This window comes from Ranitomeya imitator, chromosome 1 (assembly GCF_032444005.1).
Source record: "Ranitomeya imitator isolate aRanImi1 chromosome 1, aRanImi1.pri, whole genome shotgun sequence".
Lineage (NCBI taxonomy): Eukaryota > Metazoa > Chordata > Amphibia > Anura > Dendrobatidae > Ranitomeya > Ranitomeya imitator.
Window position 1 is genome coordinate 504,393,169 of NC_091282.1, and position 24,978 is coordinate 504,418,146.

Below are 24,978 nucleotides of genomic sequence, written 5' to 3' on the forward strand. Positions count from 1 at the left end.
ATGAGGGCAGGATGGGGGAACATATGGCCGAAGCCAGGAATGAGACACACGGGGGCCAGGATGGGGAATATTATTACCATAGGGGCTAATTAAGGGATATTATTACTGCAGTCATATATTTAATTTTTTGAGGATACTGTTTTATATGGGGGGGGGTCCTGTTACTGTGTAGAGTGACACTATGTCGCCTTTCTTTCTTCATGTGGTGTAATGTAGAAGTTTGGAAAAATTAAGTAATGTGTTCTGCAAGCGGAGCTCGAGATAACTGTGTTATTTACTGCAGAGACGCGTCAGGCTGGAAGAAGTGATGATGGTCTGTGCTGGATGAAAGATGAAAAACAAAGATTAAGGACTTCACCTGGAAACGTCACTGGTGAGTCAGTGTTACCTATACATTGACACTATAGACTGTATACTATATACAGAGGTCCTGTGTATGTCACCAGTGATCACTGTATAACATGTACACAGACACTGCATACTAAGTACAGATCTCCTGTGTATAATGGCACTTATGGTGATGTATTGTTTTTTTTTTTTTATTACTGATCAGTATTGTAGTATTCAGTCACTATGTTGTGGTAATATGTGGTCTGGACATGGTGTTGCGGCATTTGTCCCTTGTATGTGCTATTTGGTCACTTTGTGGTGGTAATATGTGGTCTGGTCATGGTGCGGTGGTATTTGTTCCCTGTATTTGATATTATTCGATCACTGTGGTGGTAATATGTGGTCTGATCATGGTGTTGTGGTATTTGTTCTTTGTATATGATATTATTCGGTCACTGGTGGTAATATGTGGTCTGGACAAGGTGGGGTGTCATTTGTTCGTTGTATGTGATATTATTGGTCATTTTAAAAATTGAAAAATAAATAAAAATATACCTAAATTGTATTGCATATATTCTGCACCTGTTTTGTTACAAAAGAAAGCAGTTGCTATGTCATTGTTCGTTTTAACCCGCTGAAGCGCAGCTGTGCAAAACAGCCATCGTTCTCCTTCCTTCCCCTGAATACTCTCTGCCCACTGCTCAGTCATATCCTGGTTCAATGTACTGGAAATAAAGGACTCTTGAATCGCATCACTGATGAGTGCTACTTTTCTTCAATTTTCTTCCATGCTTTTGGTGTACTAACCCAAGCACATGGCGGTCAACAGCAACCAGTGGCCTACTACTCCACCCACCTAGACCCTGTGATCCCTCTTGTTTGAGAGCCATAAATGATGTACATCTTCTAAGTCTGCTGAAATTGTTCTTTTTCACTTACGTTTTATGTCCTTCATGATGTTACTGCTTTTCTTTCTCAAGTACAACCAAAACCAAAACAAAAGACATGGGTGCAGGATTGGATCATGGGGCAGGATGGATACGATGGAGACAGATGGGGCAGGATGGGGAAATCATATGGGGCAGAATGGATACTCATGAGGGCAGGATGGGGCAACATATGGCTGAAGCCAGGAATGAGACACACGGGGGCCAGGATGGGGAATATTTTTACCATAAGGGCTAATTAAGGGATATTATTACTGCAGTCATGTATTTATTTTATTTTTTGAGGATACTGTTTTATATGGGGGGTGGTCCTGTTACTGCGTAGAGTAATACTATGTCGCCTTTCTTTCTTCATGTGGTGTAATATAGAAGTTGCTGTGGTATTTGTTCGTTGTATGTGATATCATTGGTCATTTTAAAAATTGAAAAATAAATAAAAATATACCTAAATTGTATTGCATATTTTAACAAATATTTAGTAGGTTACAGCAGAGTAGGGCCCGGCCAAAAGTGTCTACCGTGTTATGGTGGCGGCTTAAAAAATCTTTTGGCTAAATCAAAAGCTGCCGGCTATATGTGTAATCTGGTGATGGGAACTGTTAATGTGTGCTAGGAGAGAAGTGGAGTTTTTCCAAGAGAGAGTGGTGGGACTGTGGACAGTTCGAGGGGTGGAGCGTGGAGGCGGGGCTGGGGTGGAGCCTGGGCGGAGTCTCAAGGGGGCCCTGAAAATTTTGCCAGTATGGGCCCCCCAAAATTTCTAGTGGCAGCCCTGTTTAAATCCAACCATCTTGTTGCTTCTGGAGAGGGCAGGGGTGGTAGTGGTAATCTGGGTAACCTGCTAGTTGTACCAGAAGAGTAGCATGACTGTATACAACTAATGTCCCAGGAAATGGGAGGGGGGAATTTCAGTCTCATTACCGATGTCCCACTAGATAACCCAGACCATAAGTTCTTTGTGGATGGATCGCAGTATGGTGTGGATGGCTGATTCTACTCAGAATATGCTGTTTCTCTCTATGAAACCATGAAATCAAAATCGCTGCCACCACATGTCCGTCCAGGAAAATTTAACTCTGTGCCCTAGAAGAAGCCTGCAGACATGCTAAAGACCAGACTGCCACCATTTATACAAACAGATGCTATGCTTTTGGCATAGCTTATGATTACGGACCTGTACGGAAAGTTCGATCTTTCCTCACAGCAGCATGCAATTCTTTTTAAGAATTATAACTACGTCCAACCTGATGGAAGCCGTTCTTTTAGCTGAGAAAGTTGCCATAATGAAAGGCAAAGGCCATGCAAAGGAAGACTCAATCACAGCTAAAAGGTAACCACCTGGCCGACCAGGCTGCAATATCTGCAGCTTGCCAACCAAGAGACAATCCTACCGGGTTGGCAGCTGCACAGATGGCCTCCACAGCAGATCTACCTATGACCTTCTCCAGAAGCTACAACATGCTGGTGTTAAAAACACAAAACTGAGCCGGAGTATGACTTGAAAACATGCATAATGTAAAAGCATGTTCACACTGGCCATGTAAACAAACAAAACCTAAGAAAAGACAATGTGTGCATATACCCTAATGAAAATAAATAAGTAAAAAAGCACGTGCAATAATTAACATAGGGTACTTCGTAAACACTGTTTTTGACCAAAAAAAAAGCATAAAGCTGTCCCACCGCGACAAGGTGTACCCAATTGGGACAGTAACTACACTCTCTAATGTTAAAACCTACCTCGTGTGAATAGTGGCAGAGAGTCACCGGGTATATGCACACATTGTCTTAACATGCTGGTGTTGAAGAATTTGCCAGGTGGCAAGAAAAGGGAGCTTTGCAGTCACCAGGACTGTGGCACATGAGGGACAAACTTTGCCTTCCCCAGGTTCTGTATCCCATGGTGGCTCAAGTCTCCCACGGCAATACCCACCAATCGAAGACTGCTATGACAGACCTCGTCCACCTCCATTGGTATGCTCCTGGGTTTAGGGTCACTGCAGCCAAACACGTTCAAACCTGTTTAACATGTTCGCCCAACAATGTGGGATGCATCACAGTTTTTCTTGAATGATTTACATCTGATAGCCAGCATAAGTACATGTGGGGGTTGCCTGGTTGCTCGGGAATCCCCACATGCACTTATGCTGGCTAACAGATGTAAACCATTCAGCTGCGGCAAGAAAAACTAAAACTCTGAGCACTAAAAAATACTCGGAGGACCCCCGAGCATGCTCGAGAAATCTCGAGTAACGAGTATATTCGCTCATCACTAAACATGATGTTATTGAACTTACAAAACTCTTGTCTTACCCTTCTCTTTCACATCCAGATTCTGTGGAACGGAGCCGCCCCCTGCAGCCCAGAGCCTGGGTAGTGGTCAAAAGACACGTCAGAAGAGCCTGTGAGCCTCGATTTGATGGGCCCTTCCAAGTTTTGCTGATAACTAAGACAGCCATAGAGCTTAAGGGAATGTCCAACTGCATCCACGCCTCACACTGCAAGAACACAGCTGAGCTCAAGGAAGCAACCGAATTATGTGCTCACACCATGTGCCTTACCCTTTTTGTCTTGATAAATGGAGGCTCATCGAGGACTATGTCCAAAGAGAGAAAGAATAGGGAGCCAGTTACCACTTTCTGGTTTAATATCTGAGATCCTGTAGTCAATTATAAATTTGACCTGTGTAACATGGTCCCCTGCCCTAGGATCAAGTGGCAGTGTGGGAACACCTACAGACTCATCCAAAAGTATATATATGCCACCACTGCCAATACTGGCTATGGGTCTGTGAGTCCTGCAATATAGTGAGGTAGAACACTGGGAAAGACTGGGCCTACAACCCTTCCAAAGCCAGAGAATTGACAGACAGCAAGAGTAGAAGCCTCTTTACTAGAATTGAATACAACCAGAATATGTGTCCAAATGGTATACAGTAGGGTCCTGTCTTAATTGTAAGTCTGGCAACTGTCTATCCCTAAACTTGATGATAGAAAACCCCTCTGTCACAGACGCTGGACTATATGTGATGGGCATAAATAGGACATCTACAAGGAGTTTGTATGCTCTCCCCGTTTGTGTGGGTTTCCTCTGGGTTTTCCGGTTTCCTCCCACATTCCAAAGACATACTGATAGGGAATTTAGATTGGGAGCCCAATTGGGGACAGTGCCGATAATGTATGCAAAACGCTGTGGAATTAATGGCGCTATATAAGTGAATAAAATAAATATCTCAGGGGCCACTAGCCAATTAAAACACTTATCTTAAAGATATCAGGAACCGACCGATTCTAAATAAAACTGAGACCCTGCAACCGAATACTTCCATGGACTAGTGCCCCTAAACTATGACAATAAACTATCCGTAAAGACAGGATACTTGGAGACCAATTATTGGTTAAAAAAAACTCTGGAAAAACTCTGCACTCGCTGTGAACAAGAGTGATTGTATAGTCCGTGCCCTAACTAGAACCCATCTAGGCACGGTGTCATTCCCTATCAACAACCAGACAAACCCCATTGCTCTCTCCTGCCTAATTCAGCTATTTTATGTTACAGAAAGTGAAAATACTTCAGAATGTAATCTGCTTCAGCAGTTGTATCCCCCCATAAACTCTAAACATGTAAAGGCCGATGGTGATAGCCCCTATCCAGAGAATTAGGTTTCCAGAGTCTAACGGTTACCATTGGCCTAAAGCATTTAGGTCCCACATACCAAGTTAGTAGTGGCTGTGGGACTGCAGTAAGAGGTCATGCCCTCTTGAATCAGACGGTAGATAGGGCTGACTTGTTGTGGATATGTGGAAATGGTGACTTTTATCCAGTACTGCCAGTGGGATGGAAGGGTACAGATGCTTTCGTTAAATTCCTGATACCATTCCAGATTTGACTCCAAATACAGACAAGCTCCACGAATTTGCAAAGGAAAACCAGAGGCAGGCACAAGCATGACACCAGCATTCCTACTTCTTTCGACCCTCAAGCGTACATTGATGCTATTGGAGTCCCCAGAGAAATACCAGATGTGTTCAAAGCCAAAGATCAAGTAGCAGCAGGATTTGAATAGCTATTTCCCATTGTTACAGTGAAAAAAAATGTGGACTGGATAAATTATATCTACTATTACCAACATACATTTGTTAATTTTAGTAGGGATGCATTCCGGGGGATAGCTGAATAGTTGGGTGCCACCTCGACCATGACCTTTCATAATAGACTTGCCCTTGACATGATCCTGGCAGAGAGGGGTCTGTAAGATGATTGGGGCATCATGCTGTACACCTTTATTCCCAACAACACTGCTCCAGATGGTAGCTTAAGTAAAGCCCGGAGAGGAATTGATGCCCTGTCCAACGAATTAGCTGAATACTCAGGTATTACTAACCCCTTTCAGTAAGTGGTCAGAAAACACTTTTGGTAAATGAGAATCCCTTCTTAGTAACATAGTGTGTACTTTGGTGATCGTACAGGTGACCATTTGCGGTACTTGGTTGCTGCCTCTTACCTTGTGTTCGGGGCATTTTTTTTTTAAAGGTATAGACAAGGTCACAGAGACCTGTTACTGGTTCACACCCTGTGATCGTGAGAGATGATGAGTACTATGACCAGCTGTTGGATGCTAATTCCGATCGGCACATGAATGTGGCACCCGTATAGTTTCCTTGCTTGTTGTGGCTTGTGTGTGTCTCCATCCAATGGTGTGACAGGCAGACAGATCTGGTGAAGAGGTGTAGGAAGACCGGCTTATTTTATTATAGAAGGAGAATGTATCTTGGGGAGTCTGTAGATGTGCACTTCAGCAGGAAAAGCCACTAGAGAAGGGTATTCTACATACATCTCCTTGCTTTGGAGTATGTGTATGTTTGGAGATAAGGAGTCTTTCAGGAATTTTTCTGTTCTTAGAGACAACAGTAAAGTGAAAGTAAAGAAAGTAGAGCCACACTTAGGGTACCGTCACATTAAGCGACGCTGCAGCGATATAGACAACGATGCCGATCGCTGCAGCGTCGCTGTGTGGTCGCTGGAGAGCTGTCACACAGACCGCTCTCCAGCGACCAACGATGCCGAGGTCCCAGGGTAACCAGGGTAAACATCGGGTTACTAAGCGCAGGGCCGCGCTAAGTAACCCGATATTTACCCTGGTTACCTAAAAAAAAAAAAAAAAAAACACTACATACTTACATTCCGGTGTCTGTCGCGTCCCTCGCCGTCAGCTTCCCGCACTGACTGTGAGGGCCGGCAGTAAAGCAGAGCACAGCGGTGACGTCACCGCTGTACTTTACGGCCGGCGCTCACAGTCAGTGCGGGAAGCTGACTGCGAGGGACGCGACAGACACCGGAATGTAAGTATGTAGTGTTTTTTTTTTTAGGTAACCAGGGTAAATATCGGGTTACTAAGCGCGGCCCTGCGCTTAGTAACCCGATGTTTACCCTGGTTACCAGTGAAGACATCGCTGGATCGGCGTCACATACGCCGATTCAGCGATGTTAGCGGGTGATCCAGCGACGAAATAAAGTTCTGGCCTTCTAGCTCCGACCAGCGATGTCACAGCAGGATCCTGATCGCTGCTGCGTGTCAAACACAACGATATCGCTATCCAGGACGCTGCAACGTCACGGATCGCTATCGTTATCGTTGTTAAGTTGTTCAGTGTGAAGGTACCTTTAGACCCTAAAAGATAGGTGTCTATAGTGGTAACTTATTTGCTAAAGTTAACACTGTAGACGGAAAGATAAAAAAAAAAGTTATGGTTCTTGGAAAAAGGGGTAAAAAAAAAAACGAGAATGAAAAATAGACCCATCAGGAAAGGGTTAAACTCGAACATGTGAATAAGGCCTATCACTTCCTTGCTTTCCCCACATCCCTCAGTTTTGTGCATGTTACTACCAGAGTCGCATCTCTATGCCTTTTGGACTTTGATTAGGCACCATGCTACTGTGGCAATGATGTATACGTGCACCTTGGAAACTACCAATGAAAACCCAAGTTTTTAGGATCTTGATAGATTGTACAGTCAGCCTGCAAATGACATTAAAGGGAACCTGTCACCAGGTTTGACATATATGACATAGATGAGATACGGCCACCACCTCTCAGGTCTGATATACAGCATTCTATAATGCTGTATATTTGCTTCCAACTCGACGTGAAAGATAAGAAAAAGAGCTTTTATTATACTCACCTGTGGGGTGGTCTGGTCTGAAGGGTGTTACTGGTCTTGGTCCGGCGCCTTCTTTCTTCTTGGAATGCAGTCCTCCTTCTTGCTTCGTGTGCATGACGTGTCCCTACATCATCCACACAGTCTCATCCCTGCACAGGCGTACTTCTCTGTCCTGACTAGGGCTGCAGTAAAGTACTGTAGCGCACATGCGGCGTGTTTCTTTGGCCTTTTGCTGCACATGCGCACTGCGGTACAGAGAAGTACGCCTGCGCAGGTGAGTATAATAAAAGCTCTTTTTCTTGTCTTGCAGGTTGGGATGGGGGCAGCATTCTAAAATGCTTTATATCAGGTCCGAAAGGTGGTGGCTGTATCTCATATCTGTTAAACCTGGGTGACAGGTTCCCTTTAAAATCATGCTATTTCTTAATTGCAAATAGCACGTAATTGAGATCTTGTTTCCTTTTCCAGTTCTAGAACCGTTTTCTGAATGACGACGTTCTATAACATATTTGAATAAATCTGTTACATTGAATCATTTTAGCACATCATAATAGACACACAACCCAAAAGTGACTCGATAAAGTGTTAAAATTGTCATTTAACAGTTACAATATCATATAAAATTATATTAGGAAATTTTTATTAGCAGGAATTTATTGGCTTATAGACAGATTTACATATAAAAGATCATAGCACAGAAGTGTGGAACACCCCACATATATACCGCAAGTACAATCAGACCCAACGAAGGTACATCCAAAATGACACCACAAGAATGTTATTATATGCAACCCTCTATCCATTCAATACTTCATGCATAATTGTCACCCAATTAGATCTAAAACCCTCCAATAGAATATTATCTGAGTTATTGACATGCTATCACAATTCACCATTTGTCCATAAAAAAAATATATAAACATTTGCAAACTAGTCCTTTTCACACTGCTATTGTACATATGTTGAGGAAAATCATCCATTGTATGTAGTGGTATAAAGAGCCCAACACTTGGTTTATGATATATTTTTGGATGCCAGGAGCATTTGATGCAGGTTGTGCTTCTCTGACAGGTCATGTATTAATGGGTTTCCAGGTTCCAAAACCTCTTTCTTCTGGAGGCTGCTTCAGTCATAAAAGAACCAATCCATACCCCTCCCGTAAATTCCACGGATCCCAGACTATTTACACTGCGGCGGTTGCACCAGTCGCATGTCATTGTGGCTTCTCATATCTGAAACGTGGCAGGTCACTTAAGATTTATTTTTTTCTGGGCATTACTTACATTATAAGATCTGCAGTCATATCACATACTAGTCCCCATTTAACAAAAGAGGCATACTCTGTGCCAAGTAGTGACTTCAACTTCGCCACTCCATATTTTTTTTTTAAGGATGAACCGTAATGATAAATTTGGCATGACTTACACCAGATCAACTTTTTAAGCATGGCAGTACACGTCGCAATATTGGATAAGAGCATGTTAATTGGTCTGCAGCTCTTTTCTAAAATTGGGAAGTGTACCAGTTTGTCAAGTATCACACGTTAAAGGGAATCTGTCACCTGAATTTGGCGGGTCCTTTTTTGGGTCATATGGGAAGTTTTCGGGTCTTTTATTAACCCCTTTTTTCCCCGCTGGCCGCGAAATTGATTTGCCGTTGATTCGCTTTCCTCCCTAGTTAACGCGTGCGCAAAGCAATCTTACCTTGCGCACGCGCAGTATGCTTTGCCCAACTGCGGGCAAAGCCGAAAACCATTAGTGCGCATGCGCCGGCGCACTATGTCCCGGAAGTATTTTGCTGTGTTCCGGGGCATGGTGCGCCGGCGCATGTGCACTAATGGTTTTCGGCTTTGCCCGCAGTTGGGCAAAGCATACTGCGCGTGCGCAAGGCAAGATTGCTTTGCGCACGCGTTAACTGTGGAGGAAAGCTAATCAACGGCAAGTCAATTTCGCGACCAGCGTGCGGGAAAAAAAAGGGGTTAATAAAAGACCCCAAAACACCGCCCATATAACCCAAAAAAGGACCCACCAAATTCAGGTGACAGGTTCCCTTTACTGTCAAATTTTGCACAAATTGCAACTTTTTATCCTTGTGAAAAATGGTTCCAACATAAATATTTGTTCCACGTTTCTTTTTTTTTTTCAGACAGCTATGACCTAAGTACATGACTTTTCTATGACTTTTATGGAGAAATGTAATCATAAATATGTACTAACCTTTTAGTTAACAATGCCATTTTTTTTTTTTTTTTTAAATGTGGGCGTAGGTACTAAAAATGGTGTAAAATAGTGTAAAACACTGACAAATTTGGCTTAGGCAGTGAAGACTATGAAATGTCGCAATCTGCAAAAGTATGTTAATGTCCACTTTAAGCTCGCTCTGCAAGCAGATCATGAAAAACACAGACTCCTGCGTACACTGGTAAACACAACAGCGCTTCATATTTATTGCTGGCTTTTTTTCTGTTCTGCAGAGAAGTCTGTGGAGAAAGATGCCAGAAAAAGACACACTTAAACCCTTAAAGCACTCTCATTAAGTTTTTTATATAAATTGTGTATATATGTGTATGTTATGTAGTGTGAGAGTATTAATATACTGCTCTCTTTGGTGTCCAGTGCCGGTCTTCTCCTCTTCTCAGTGACGTCACTGCTCAGCAGACTCTCCGGAATACACTGCACCCTGTGTGACCCAGAAGTATCTTTTACAATATAAGTCTACTGAATGAGCCTCCATAGGCTTACAATGTAAAAGAGATCTCCAGGCTCACGCACAGAGTGATCTGGCTAGTCGCAATTGTGGTCATGTCACTGAGTAGAACAGGTCTGTGAATGTAGAAGATCTGGCACTTTACAATAGGAATGTATCCCAATTACTACACGCCATATACACAGCTTATTTTTCTACGCAGAATTGAATGCTGAAAAGCTGCGTACTACAGTAGCAGTATTTCCCAAAATCTTATCCACACGCTGGTGACAAAATCCACAATAGAATAGTTGACCGCACATATTATGCCCATGGAAATGCTGTTGTTTTTAACCACTGCCTATTTTGCTGCTGGAAGTCCACAGTTTCTGTGGAAACGTGTCCTTCTGTTAAAGTTCTTTCACACAAAATACATGTGGATAGTCTGCTCTGAAAGAAAATCAGGGTAATAGGTGCGTTAGTATGAAAGCGTCCCTGAGAGCTACCTGAGAGCTAATAGGACATTAAGCAGCACAGCATTCAGGACCTAAGAACATGAGGAGAAAAAGCAGACATTAGGCAGCTTCACTGTGGTGGAATTGGGCTAAAACCATCCAAGCCTACAGAAGTAATTTAGACACCCGAAGGAGTTTGACATTTCTGAATCATTTTTTACTTTTACCCCGTATTTTCCGGTGTATAAGACGACTGGGCGTATAAGACGACCCCCAACTTTTCCAGTTAAAATATAAAATCTTCTCAAAAGTCGGGGGTTGTCTATATGCCGGGTGTCGTTATAGGGTGGGTGCGGAGCAATCTGCGGTCGAAGTATATAGTGGGGAGGAGTGGTCCCGATGACGAGGTGAGGGAGCGCCTCACCAGGAAGGTGTAAGTGAAGCAAACTGTCAGCGTCTGGGATGCCAGGGTTATGCAAATAAGAGAGAGAGCGGTGCTGTGCCTAGAAAAACACTCCTCTTTCACTCATCTGGCTCTCCCTTGTATCCTATTATCTCCTTCTCTGCCTCTGCTTCACTTACACCTTCCCGGTGAGGTGCCCCCTCTCCTTGTCACTGGGGTCCCTCCCCCCACAATATGCGGTGACCGCAGATTACTCCGCACCTGCCCTATATGACGACACCTGGCGTATAAGACGATACCCAACTTTTGAGAAGATTTTCAAGGGTTAAAAAGTAGTCTTATACGCCAGAAAATACAGTATTTTGGAACCATTTTTCGCATGCAGTGTCCATTATTGCTTTTACTCTTGACTAACAGAGAATGGCTCATCTATTTCTTCGGGACTAAATGCTTTCATTTTAAAGTCGACTTTTACCCATTTATTGAAATATTTTTGAGATCTATTAGCATTTTCAACCACAAACTTCTCAATTTTGATGAAAGGAATGTCAGGGAACATGAGGTAGGTACCCGAGATCCCCCAGTCCTCTCCACATTTGGGATTCTTGCAGAAGATTTTGTGCGTTTTCCGGATTCCATCAAACGCTTTTGGACTTGAATGTGGCTTTGTAATATACCGATCTTTAAAGTCTTTATCGATCACTGTGTGATGTGCAACCTGTTGTGGGAAAAGACGATACACTGCTGATAAATGGTAATTCAGAATCAAGGCCTACATTATAACTTGAAAACTTGAAAGAAATAGGGACACAATGGAAGAATCAGTAATTGACATAAAACAAAGATAAAGAACTACATGAAATAACTGCCAATCAGATAGACTTTATGCCTCAAACTCCTCCAAATGTCTGGATGTCTCCAACGAATTCACAAGTGTAATCATTCAAAAATATTTTAAATGGAAGGATACAGGTAAATCACTTGATTCCTAGGTCTTTTCTTTCACAGAAACCTCGGCACTCCAGCTCTTTCCATCAATTGTATTTGGTGTTGCAGTTCAGCCTCACTCTAAAGGTACCGTCACACTAGACGATATCGCTAGCGATCCGTGACGTTGCAGCGTCCTCGCTAGCGATATCGTCCAGTGTGACAGGCAGCAGCGATCAGGCCCCTGCTGTGCTGTCGCTGGTCGGGGAAGAAAGTCCAGAACTTTATTTGGTCGCTGGACTCCCCGCAGACATCGCTGAATCGGCGTGTGTGACACCGATTCAGCGATGTCTTCACTGGTAACCAGGGTAAACATCGGGTAACTAAGCGCAGGGCCGCGCTTAGTAACCCGATGTTTACCCTGGTTACCATCCTAAAAGTAAAAAAAACAAACAGTACATACTTACCTACAGCCGTCTGTCCTCCAGCGCTGTGCTCTGCTCTCCTCCTGTTACTGGCTGTGAGCGTCGGTCAGCCGGAAAGCAGAGCGGTGACGTCACCGCTCTGCTTTCCGGCCGCTGTGCTCACACAGACAGTACAGGAGGAGTGCAGAGCACAGCGCTGGAGGACAGACGGCTGTAGGTAAGTATGTACTGTTTGTTTTTTTTACTTTTAGGATGGTAACCAGGGTAATCATCGGGTTACTAAGCGCGGCCCTGCGCTTAGTTACCCGATGTTTACCCTGGTTACCGGCATCGTTGGTCGCTGGAGAGCGGTCTGTGTGACAGCTCTCCAGCGACCAAACAGCGACCAAACAGCGACCCGGATCGTTGTCGGTATCGCTGCAGCGTCGCTAAGTGTGACGGTACCTTAAGGCTGCCGTCACACTATCAGTATTTGGTCAGTATTTTACCTCAGTATGTGTAAGCCAAAACCAGGAGTGGAACAATCAGAGGAAAAGTGTAATAGAAACTCGTCACTACTTCTGCATTTATCACCCACTCCTGGTTTTGGCTACAAATACTGATGTAAAATCCTGACCAAATACTGCTAGTGTGACAGCAGCCTAAATGAGCAGATCTGTGCTCTGTAGCGTAGCTACCGGGGGGGGGGGGGGGGGGGGGAGCAGAGGGTGCGAGCGCCGCCGGCCGCTAAGAGACCCCTGCAGGGTCAGCTGTACTGGCATTTAGCCGATACAGCTGACCGCAATGATGAGGGAAGGAGCACTGCACTCCCCCCCCCCCATCATTCCTGCCTCTGGGGGTACTGTCTTATAGTACAGGGTCAGCCTATAGGGGTGCTGCCTTATAGTACGGGGTCTGCCTATAGGGGTGCTGCCTTATAGTGCAGGGTCTGCCTATGGGGGTGCTGCCCTATAGTACAGGGTCTGCCTATGGGGGTGCTGCCTAATAGTACAGAGTCTGCCTATGGGGGTGCCGCCTTATAGTACCAGGTCTGCCTATGGGGGTGCTACCTTATACTACAGAGTCTGCCTATAGGGGTGCTGCTTTATACTACAGTCTGCCTATGGGGAGTGCATTATACTATATTGAGGACTATCTGGTGCATTATACTATATTGAGGATTATCTGGTGCATTATACTATAAAGAGGCTATCTAGAAGGGCACCATACAGTGGGGATTACAGTGTTGGAGCCATCAAACAGTTTGGAGGCTACTAAGGGGTAAGTATACTGTGTATAAAAGAGCATCATACTGTGTATAGGGGAGCTGTACAGGGGGCAGACTCGGGACATTTTTAAATGTAAAGTGGGCACTTATTGTTATAGGGGAACTCAGGTTACTGTGACTGTCAAAGGGGCACACATGGCAATATTACTTTCTAGGGGACAAAATATGGGTACTGTTTTCTAGGGCACTTGTGCCCAGCATTACTATATTATAGAGGGGTGCTTTAGAATTTAGAGGGCACACAGAACCACACACCAGGTGCAGTAATAGGGACACATACGGCAGCAGCAGTGGCTCAGTATTGGGGTATCAGGGGCAGTAATAGGGACACATATGGCTGCAGCGGCTCAGTATTGGGGTATCAGGTGCAGTAATAGGGACACATACGGCAGCAATGGCTCAGTATTGGGGTATCAGGGGCAGTAATAGGGACACATGGCAGCAGCGGCTCAGTATTGGGGTATCAGGGGCAGTAATATGGTCACATACGGCAGCAGCAGCTCAGTATTGGGGTATCAGGGGCAGTAATAGGGACACATATGGCAGCAGCTGCTCAGTATTGGGGTATCAGGGCCAGTAATAGGGTCACATACGGCAGCAGCGGCTCAGTATTGGGGTGTCAGGGGCAGTAATAGGGACACATATGGCAGCAGCTGCTCAGTATTGGGGTATCAGGGCCAGTAATAGGGTCACATACGGCAGCAGCGGCTCAGTATTGGGGTATCAGCAGGATGAGGGGTTTGTGCAGGTTGGGAATAGATGGTGATGGGGCTGGAATGTGAGAAGTGAAATGTGTCTTTGTTGTATTCTCTGCAGCCGAGTCCTGGGTGGAGAAGCTGTCATGTCATTCTGGGCCAGATGGGAAAAGTGAACGATTCCATCATAAAGAACGTCAGCGCTAAGTCATTATCTGTAACTGTGCTGTGATCTCATAAGTTCTGTAGGGCTGGTATCTACCACTGACCATATGGCGGTAATATCCATGTTGGTCTTTGTATAGAGATTATCTTCAGTAAGCGCGGTCATCTGCTGAGGTTCTCCTCCACTATTAGGGTGCGTCACCCAGCTGTAATCAAGGTTACCTGGTTAGGGGCCTACTCAGAAGTTTTGCCCCCCTGAACCAAAACCCTAGCTATGCCTCTGTCTGTGCTGTAATATCAAACACCACATGGACAAAAGATAATCATACTTCCTATTAAAAGGCAGATTTACTAAACTAAATGTGCCAGAACTCTAGTGCAAGGCAAGTGGGTTTTTTCTCACCAGTTAAGCCATATTTATGCGTTTTGGACACATTTTTCGACATGCTCAAAAAGTGGGCATGGTTGAATGGAAACAGGCAGGGCCTAAATTATGATGCCATGTACCAAATTTAGCCAAGGTTTGGCATTAACTATGGGACCACAGTAGGTGGAGTAATAGATGGCGTAAATTAAATGAGACACAGGCAGCAAATCTTTCAGAATTAACACTATGGTAAAACTAGTGCATTTAAAGGCATTTTCCATGAACAAAGTGCTATTTAATCAACAGATCTATAGAGTAGAATGTAATATTAAGAAGTTCCAAGTCAGTGACCTACGAGCTCTGGCAGCCGTTAAAGGGAAACTGTCAGCAGGATGACGGTGCATAGTAACTTACAGACAGTGTCAGGTCGGTGCCATTATACTGAATAAAATGATACCTTGGTGATTATATCCATCTTGTGGTTGTTTTTAATCTTTATTTTCAGTTTTGTGTCAAAAAGATTCTCATGCCCTAAGGCGGGGTTAGAGGGGCGGGTCTGCATATGGTGCTCTGATTAGGTATTCATAATGCAGACTGCTGACAGGTCACTGATCCCTCACTGACCTGCCCCCTAGTTTGCATAATGAATACCAGCACATACGGAAGAAGAAAAAAAACGCTTCTGCAGGCAGGTATCGGCCGTGGCATCTGTGCTGCATCATAATAGTATGTATTCACAAGATTTGCTCTATAGTGTTACTAAATGTCCCTCAAAAAAAGGGGACACTGTACCATACACATTAAGCTATATCACTAAAGGTGTGATCACAACCAAATGAATTGACCTCACCATGGTACAATATAAAATCACATTTATTAAAGTAATTAAAAACAACATATATAAGTAACAAACAAGGGTACTGGAACCACAGAAAGAGGGACTTTTCTACCATAGGTTACCCACAAATATTGTATGGACTATCACAGTAAATAAGAGTAATATCTCACAAGGAAGACATGCCTGTATGTGCTATGTGGTGCACATGCCCACCTGGCTATAATAATGTATAAAACTAGATAGCTAAACGCTAGTATACCTTGTTTCCCAGATAAGCCATGCACCCCCAAGAAAAGGCATAGACATCCGAAACATGAGAAAATATACCTGATAGTTGACCAAGAGAGGGGGTAAACCTCGGCGTCCCTCTGCCCCGACGCGCCTTTCACACTGCTTCTTCAGGAGGCGTGTCAGGGCAGGGGGTTTTGCCGGCTTAAATATAGTGGCAGAAGAAGTGATTGGATCCCGGAGCTAATGAATACTAAGGTCAGGTGTGATATTATGACCGCTATGTTAAACATGAGCGTGTGTCCATATGCGCCACTGTACGGAAACAGGATATGCTGCGCCGCAGACTGCCAGATATACCTAGTGACTCCTTGTACGGAGAGCATATCGGCGCTTGCGCAGATCTGTCGGACCATGCAGCCAATGGGGAACCAGATCCCGGTCATGGGGTCGGAAGCGGCAGGTCATTGGTAGGAACAACTCTGCTTCCTCGTTCCCCTGGTAACCGATCGCCGTTCCCCACACGTCCGTGGTCGGCGCAAGCGCACCGCTCACTGCAATGGAGGAGAAGGGTAAATAAAAATTATGTGCAAAACTGAAGTGCCAGATGCGAGTATAAAGAGTGTGTGGCATATATCAGTGGCAGTGATCTGAATGTGTGTAAAGTGTAAATATGTGTGTCTGATATTAAAATGTATCTAACTTTAATATTGTGTAAATGATCGTGAGTAAAAACTCCCCAAATATGTGATCCATAAAAACAAATGGCTATCCCCACTATGGGGACCTATGAACCCCTATCTAATGAGTGAGATGTGATACTGTACTAATATGCACAGATGTCCATCTCACTAAATACATGCCATAAAATAAAGTGATGAACTAGATTTGTGACATAAAAGGCCCATCAGGCTGAACCATGCAAATATGATAAATAAAGTGCCAGTACATAACACTGAAAAGTGATAAAATTTACAAAAACATAATACTAGTATATGCCCCCACTTATACATAAATACAAGCATGACTCATCATGGCACAAAAGACAGTAAAACGGCGAAGCGTATCCTGTTTCCGTACAGTGGCGCATATGGACACACGCTCATGTTTAACATAGCGGTCATAATATCACACCTGACCTTAGTATTCATTAGCTCCGGGATCCAATCACTTCTTCTGCCACTATATTTAAGCCAGCAAAACCCCCTGCCCTGACACGCCTCCTGAAGAAGCGGTGTGAAACGCGCGTCGGGGCAGAGGGACGCCGAGGTTTACCCCCTCTCTTGGTCAACTATCAGGTATATTTTCTCATGTTTCGGATGTCTATGCCTTTTCTTGGGGGTGCATGGCTTATCTGGGAAACAAGGTATACTAGCGTTTAGTTATCTAGTTTTATACATTATTATAGCCAGGTGGGCATGTGCACCACATAGCACATACAGGCATGTCTTCCTTGTGAGATATTACTCTTATTTACTGTGATAGTCCATACAATATTTGTGGGTAACCTATGGTAGAAAAGTCCCTCTTTCTGTGGTTCCAGTACCCTTGTTTGTTACTTATATATGTTGTTTTTAATTACTTTAATAAATGTGATTTTATATTGTACCATGGTGAGGTCAATTCATTTGGTTGTGATCACACCTTTAGTGATATATCATAATAGTATGGTTACTATGCACTTAATTCCTTTTGCTGATTTAATTGAACGAGAAAATAAAAAGTAAATTTGAAAATGGTGCCCGATGCACCTGCGCAGTAGCAACTATCAGTTTGTATAGATATCCGATAGCTGGTGTTGCGCAGGCGGCATCCTCTTGCTGGAGAAGAAAAATTTCTACCTCCAAGATTGTGATGCCTGCGCCTGCACAATACCAGCTATCGGCGATCTCAGAGAGCTGCTACTGCGCACGCGGCGCCATCTTGTTGGAGAACATTTTTTCTCCTACAGCAAGATGGCGCCGCCTGCGCAACAGCAGCTATCGGATATCTATACAAACCGATAGCCAATGTGAACATGCGCTTATGTGCTGCATGTATACCAACTTAATCCAAGCTCAATTTTTGTGTTTTTTTTCTCTGTATCTTTGCATTCTGTGCAAGCCGGGGTGTGGCCTTCCTCTCCTGAACTGGAAATTATGCTTAAAGGCTTCTCCAGACTGATGTCCACAGGTTGGGACCTGGTCCTTTTGCCTGCCCTTATTCACACACTGAGGTCAACTCTGACACATGATAAGGTTTTTTAATATTAGACAGTGTAGGACCGTCCCGATCAGCTTGACAACGGTGGGATGGCTTTTATGCTATTTTTGATCAAAAACAGTATTACTAAGAACTCTATGTTATTAAAAGCACTTTAGCTTTTTACTTATTTAGTTACAGCAGGGTTGTTTGCTCATTTTGTTTCTTGCAGGTTTTGAATGCTTTATGACCAATGTGAGCATGCGTTTATGTGCTGCATGTGTACCAACTTAATATCCAAGCTTAATTTTTGCATTTGTTTTCTTCATAAGTCTATGTGGACAGAAAAACGTTAACGAAAAGACAGAAATTGGCCATGTCGGGAAGGGGTTAAAGCCACAATACTTATAGCTACCATGGCTCTATTTTATCGAATGACATAGGCGTTTATGATTCAGCAGGACAGCAGGATGTATAGGCCCATCTGAAATCGGCTTTTGTCCACACAGTGTCTCCAATTTGTCAAGACTGGATATTTTGATGAATGTCTTGATGTCCTGGAGTCAGATGCTCTCGATTCATGAAGAGAAGCATGCTCCTTAATGAATCAGGGGCATCTGAAAAGTTGCATGCTCCTCTGTGCGCCTCACCACAAATTTTACGCCAGTCTGGAACTAGAGTTAAGGCACCTTCACACATAACAATTTCGTTAACGATATCGTTGCTTTTTGTGACGTAGCAACGATATTGTCAACGAAATCGTTATATGTGACAGCGACCAACGATCAGGCCCCTGCTGGGAGATCGTTGGTCGCTGAGGAATGATCAGGACCTTTTTTTGGTCGCTGATCACCCGCTGTCATCGCTGAATCGGCGTGTGTGACGCCGATCCAGTGATGTGTTCACTGGTAACCAGGGTAAATATCGGGTTACTAAGAGCAGGGCCGCTGGGGAGCTGCAGACACAGACAGCTCTCTCCAGCGACCAACGATCAGGGGAAAGACTTCGGCATCATTGAAACTGTCTTCAACGATGCCGAAGTCCCCGGGTAACCAGGGTAAATATCGGGTTACTAAGCGCAGGGCCGCGCTTAGTAACCCGATATTTACCCTGGTTACCATTGTAAAAGTTAAAAAAAAAAAAACAGTACATACTCACATTCTGGTGTCTGTCACGTCCCCCGGCGTCAGCTTCCCTGCACTGACTGTGAGCGCCGGCCGTAAAGCCGAGCACAGCGGTGACGTCACCGCTGGGCTCTGCTTTACGGCCGGCCGGCGCTGACACAGTCAGTGCGGGAAGCTGACGCCGGGGGATGTGACAGACATCGGAATGTGAGTATGTACTGTTTTTTTTTTGTTTGTTTTTTAACTTTTACAATGGTAACCAGGGTAAATATCGGGTTACTAAGCGCGGCCCTGCGCTTAGTTACCCCGATATTTACCCTGGTTACCCGGGGACTCCGGCATCGTTGAAGACAGTTTCAATGATGCCGAAGTCTTTCCCCTGATCGTTGGTCGCTGGAGAGAGCTGTCTGTGTGACAGCTCCCCAGCGACCACACAACGACTTACCAACGATCACGGACAGGTCGTATCGCTGGTCGTGATCGTTGGTAGTCGTTTAGTGTAAAGGTACCGTAAGATTTCTGGTGTAAGGAAATCTCCTCCTCCTTCCCAGAGTCATAACTTTATTATTTTTCCGTCAATATGGCCATGTGAGGGCTTATTTTTTGCAGGACGAGTTGTACTTTTGAATGACACCATTGGTTTTACCATGTCTTGTACTAGAAAACAGGAAAAAAATTCCAAGTGTGGTGAAATTGCAAAAAAAGTGCAATCCCACACTTGTTTTTTGTTTGGCTTTTTTGCTAAGTTCACTAAATGCTAAAACTAACCTGCCGTTGTGATTCTCTAGGTCATTACGAGTTCATAGACACCAAACATGTCTAGGTTATTTTTTATCTAAGTGGTGAAAAAAAAAGTCAAAACTTGCTGAGTCGACGTTTTTAGTGATACCACTTTTGTGCAGATATGTTCTTTTGATCGCCCGTTATTGCATTTTAATGCAATGTCACGGCGACCCAAAAAAATGTAATTCTGGCATTTCAAATTTTTTTCTCGCTACGCTGTTTAGCGATCAGGTTAATGCTTTTTTTTTTTTATTGATAGATCAGGCAATTCTGAACGCGGCGATACCAAATATGTGTATGTTTGATTTTTTTTTTAATGTTTTATTTTGGATGGGGCGAAAGGGGGTGATTTAAACTTTTATATTTTTTTCTTCATATTTTTTAAAACATTTTTTTTTACTTTTGCCATGCTTCAATAGCCTCCATGGGAGGCTAGAAGCTAGCACAACTGGATCAGCTCAGCTACATAGGAGCGATCATCAGATCGCTGCTATGTAGCTGAGTTGCAGGCTTGTTATGAGCGCAGACCACAGGGAGGCGCTCACAGCAGGCTGGCATCAGTAACCATAAAGGTCTCAAGGACCTCTATGGTTACTATCCTGATGCATCGATGACCCCCGATCATGTGACGGGGGCCGGCGATGCACGCATTTCCGGCCGCGCGGCCGGAAGCAGTAGTTAAATGCCGCTGTCAGCGTTTGACAGTGGCATTTAACTGATTAATAGCGGCAGGTGGATCGCGATTCCACCTGCCGCTATTGCGCAAACATGTCAGCTGTTCAAAACAGCTGATATGTCGCGACTTTGATGTGGGCTCACCGCCGGAGCTGACATCAAAGGGGGAGACACGACATGCGCCCTACTAGCACAGGGCATGTCGTGAAGGGGTTAAGATAATTCACACCAATATTATGGTGAAATTGCCTTTATGAATAGTGGCCAGTATGTGAAAATAACCTGTGATTTTATACCTGCCACTTTAGATTTTAGATCTATGTTCAGAAATCCCATTCACTTACTTGTATAACTCGAATGTCATCTGTATTACACCCAAACATTTTGCACTTTGCACAAAGCAGTCGTCTATTTTCTTCACTGAGTTCTCTCGGCTTTAAGCTCCTTATCAAATCACGCTGTTTCTTATCTTCTCTTTGGAATCGGAGACTCTGATGAACAAACAATACTTACTGCCAGAAATATACATATTTTATATATTTGCACTATCTGTTCCATGCTGTATGTGCTGAGTTCATTGATCGGACTCCTGCAAGTACAATATATGTGATACATACACATCACACCCCGAATACTTCTCAATGGACATATGCAACTAGGCAGGCTGCTAATCAATGCTGGGAGTGTGGATGGACTAGGAGGCGGGCTGCTAATCAATGCTGGGAGTGTGGATGGACTAGGAGGCGGGCTGCTAATCAATGCTGGGGGTGTGGATGGAGTAGGAGGCGGGCTGCTAATCAATGCTGGGAGTGTGGATGGACTAGGAGGCGGGCTGCTAATCAATGCTGGGAGTGTGGATGGACTAGGAGGCGGGCTGCTAATCAATGCTGGGAGTGTGGATGGACTAGGAGGCGGGCTGCTAATCAATGCTGGGGGTGTGGATGGAGTAGGAGGCGGGCTGCTAATCAATGCTGGGGGTGTGGATGGACTAGGAGGCGGGCTGCTAATCAATGCTGGGGGTGTGGATGGACTAGGAGGCAGGCTGCTAATCAATGCTGGGGGTGTGGATGGACTAGGAGGCGGGCTGCTAATCAATGCTGGGAGTGTGGATGGACTAGGAGGCAGGCTGCTAATCAATGCTGGGGGTGTGGATGGACTAGGAGGCGGGCTGCTAATCAATGCTGGGAGTGTGGATGGACTAGGAGGCGGGCTGCTAATCAATGCTGGGAGTGTGGATGGACTAGGAGGCAGGCTGCTAATCAATGCTGGGGGTGTGGATGGACTAGGAGGCGGGCTGCTAATCAATGCTGGGGGTGTGGATGGACTAGGAGGCGGGCTGCTAATCAATGCTGGGGGTGTGGCTGGACTAGGAGGCGGCTGCTAATCAATGCTGGGAGTGTGGATGGACTAGGAGGCGGGCTGCTAATCAATGCTGGGGGTGTGGATGGACTAGGAGGCGGGCTGCTAATCAATGCTGGGAGTGTGGATGGACTAGGAGGCAGGCTGCTAATCAATGCTGGGGGTCTGGATGGACTAGGAGGCAGGCTGCTAATCAATGCTGGGAGTGTGGATGGACTAGGAGGCGGGCTGCTAATCAATGCTGGGAGTGTGGATGGACTAGGAGGCGGGCTGCTAATCAATGCTGGGAGTGTGGATGGACTAGGAGGCGGGCTGCTAATCAATGCTGGGGGTGTGGATGGACTAGGAGGCGGGCTGCTAATCAATGCTGGGGGTGTGGATGGACTAGGAGGCAGGCTGCTAATCAATGCTGGGAGTGTGGATGGACTAGGAGGCGGGCTGCTAATCAATGCTGGGAGTGTGGATGGACTAGGAGGCGGGCTGCTAATCAATGCTGGGAGTGTGGATGGACTAGGAGGCGGGCTGCTAATCAATGCTGGGGGTGTGGATGGAGTAGAAGGCGGGCTGCTAATCAATGCTGGGAGTGTGGATGGACTAGGAGGCAGGCTGCTAATCAATGCTGGGGGTGTGGATGGACTAGGAGGCGGGCTGCTAATCAATGCTGGGGGTGTGGATGGACTAGGAGGCGGGCTGCTAATCAATGCTGGGAGTGTGGATGGACTAGGAGGCGGGCTGCTAATCAATGCTGGGAGTGTGGATGGACTAGGAGGCGGGCTGCTAATCAATGCTGGGAGTGTGGTTGGACTAGGAGGCGGGCTGCTAATCAATGCTGGGAGTGTGGATGGACTAGGAGGCGGGCTGCTAATCAATGCTGGGAGTGTGGATGGAGTAGGAGGCAGGCTGCTAATCAATGCTGGGAGTGTGGATGGACTAGGAGGCAGGCTGCTAATCAATGCTGGGGGTGTGGATGGAGTAGGAGGCGGGCTGCTAATCAATGCTGGGGGTGTGGATGGACTAGGAGGCGGGCTGCTAATCAATGCTGGGAGTGTGGATGGACTAGGAGGCGGGCTGCTAATCAATGCTGGGAGTGTGGATGGACTAGGAGGCAGGCTGCTAATCAATGCTGGGGGTGTGGATGGACTAGGAGGCGGGCTGCTAATCAATGCTGGGAGTGTGGATGGACTAGGAGGCAGGCTGCTAATCAATGCTGGGGGTGTGGATGGACTAGGAGGCGGGCTGCTAATCAATGCTGGGGGTGTGGATGGACTAGGAGGCAGGCTGCTAATCAATGCTGGGAGTGTGGTTGGACTAGGAGGCGGGCTGCTAATCAATGCTGGGAGTGTGGATGGACTAGGAGGCGGGCTGCTAATCAATGCTGGGAGTGTGGATGGAGTAGGAGGCAGGCTGCTAATCAATGCTGGGAGTGTGGATGGACTAGGAGGCAGGCTGCTAATCAATGCTGGGGGTGTGGATGGAGTAGGAGACGGGCTGCTAATCAATGCTGGGGGTGTGGATGGACTAGGAGGCGGGCTGCTAATCAATGCTGGGAGTGTGGATGGACTAGGAGGCGGGCTGCTAATCAATGCTGGGAGTGTGGATGGACTAGGAGGCAGGCTGCTAATCAATGCTGGGAGTGTGGATGGACTAGGAGGCAGGCTGCTAATCAATGCTGGGAGTGTGGATGGACTAGGAGGCGGGCTGCTAATCAATGCTGGGAGTGTGGATGGACTAGGAGGCAGGCTGCTAATCAATGCTGGGAGTGTGGATGGACTAGGAGGCAGGCTGCTAATCAATGCTGGGAGTGTGGATGGACTAGGAGGCAGGCTGCTAATCAATGCTGGGGGTGTGGATGGACTAGGAGGCAGGCTGCTAATCAATGCTGGGAGTGTGGATGGACTAGGAGGCAGGCTGCTAATCAATGCTGGGGGTGTGGATGGACTAGGAGGCGGGCTGCTAATCAATGCTGGGAGTGTGGATGGAGTAGGAGGCAGGCTGCTAATCAATGCTGGGAGTGTGGTTGGACTAGGAGGCGGGCTGCTAATCAATGCTGGGAGTGTGGATGGACTAGGAGACGGGCTGCTAATCAATGCTGGGGGTGTGGATGGACTAGGAGGCAGGCTGCTAATCAATGCTGGGAGTGTGGATGGACTAGGAGGCGGGCTGCTAATCAATGCTGGGAGTGTGGATGGACTAGGAGGCAGGCTGCTAATCAATGCTGGGAGTGTGGATGGACTAGGAGGCGGGCTGCTAATCAATGCTGGGAGTGTGGATGGACTAGGAGGCAGGCTGCTAATCAATGCTGGGGGTCTGGATGGACTAGGAGGCAGGCTGCTAATCAATGCTGGGAGTGTGGATGGACTAGGAGGCGGGCTGCTAATCAATGCTGGGAGTGTGGATGGACTAGGAGGCGGGCTGCTAATCAATGCTGGGAGTGTGGATGGACTAGGAGGCGGGCTGCTAATCAATGCTGGGGGTGTGGATGGACTAGGAGGCGGGCTGTTAATCAATGCTGGGAGTGTGGATGGACTAGGAGGCGGGCTGCTAATCAATGCTGGGAGTGTGGATGGACTAGGAGGCGGGCTGCTAATCAATGCTGGGAGTGTGGATGGACTAGGAGGCGGGCTGCTAATCAATGCTGGGGGTGTGGATGGAGTAGAAGGCGGGCTGCTAATCAATGCTGGGAGTGTGGATGGACTAGGAGGCAGGCTGCTAATCAATGCTGGGGGTGTGGATGGACTAGGAGGCGGGCTGCTAATCAATGCTGGGGGTGTGGATGGACTAGGAGGCAGGCTGCTAATCAATGCTGGGAGTGTGGTTGGACTAGGAGGCGGGCTGCTAATCAATGCTGGGAGTGTGGATGGACTAGGAGGCGGGCTGCTAATCAATGCTGGGAGTGTGGATGGAGTAGGAGGCAGGCTGCTAATCAATGCTGGGAGTGTGGATGGACTAGGAGGCAGGCTGCTAAT

At 45.9% G+C, this 24,978-nt stretch overlaps 1 protein-coding gene across 1 annotated transcript in view; it reads right to left on the bottom strand.

Annotated features, from left to right (window-relative positions):
* Positions 1-9,359: 9,359 nt before the first annotated feature.
* The window catches only part of RIGI (RNA sensor RIG-I), a 160,375-nt gene continuing 144,756 nt past the window's right edge, over positions 9,360-24,978 (bottom strand). Inside the window, exons 19-20 of the mRNA XM_069766397.1 lie at positions 20,998-21,144; positions 9,360-11,696 (exon numbers count right to left, since the gene is read on the bottom strand). Of these exons, the coding sequence (XP_069622498.1) occupies positions 11,379-11,696; positions 20,998-21,144 (465 nt within the window). The 3' untranslated portion in view covers positions 9,360-11,378. The remainder of the gene's footprint in view (positions 11,697-20,997; positions 21,145-24,978) is intronic.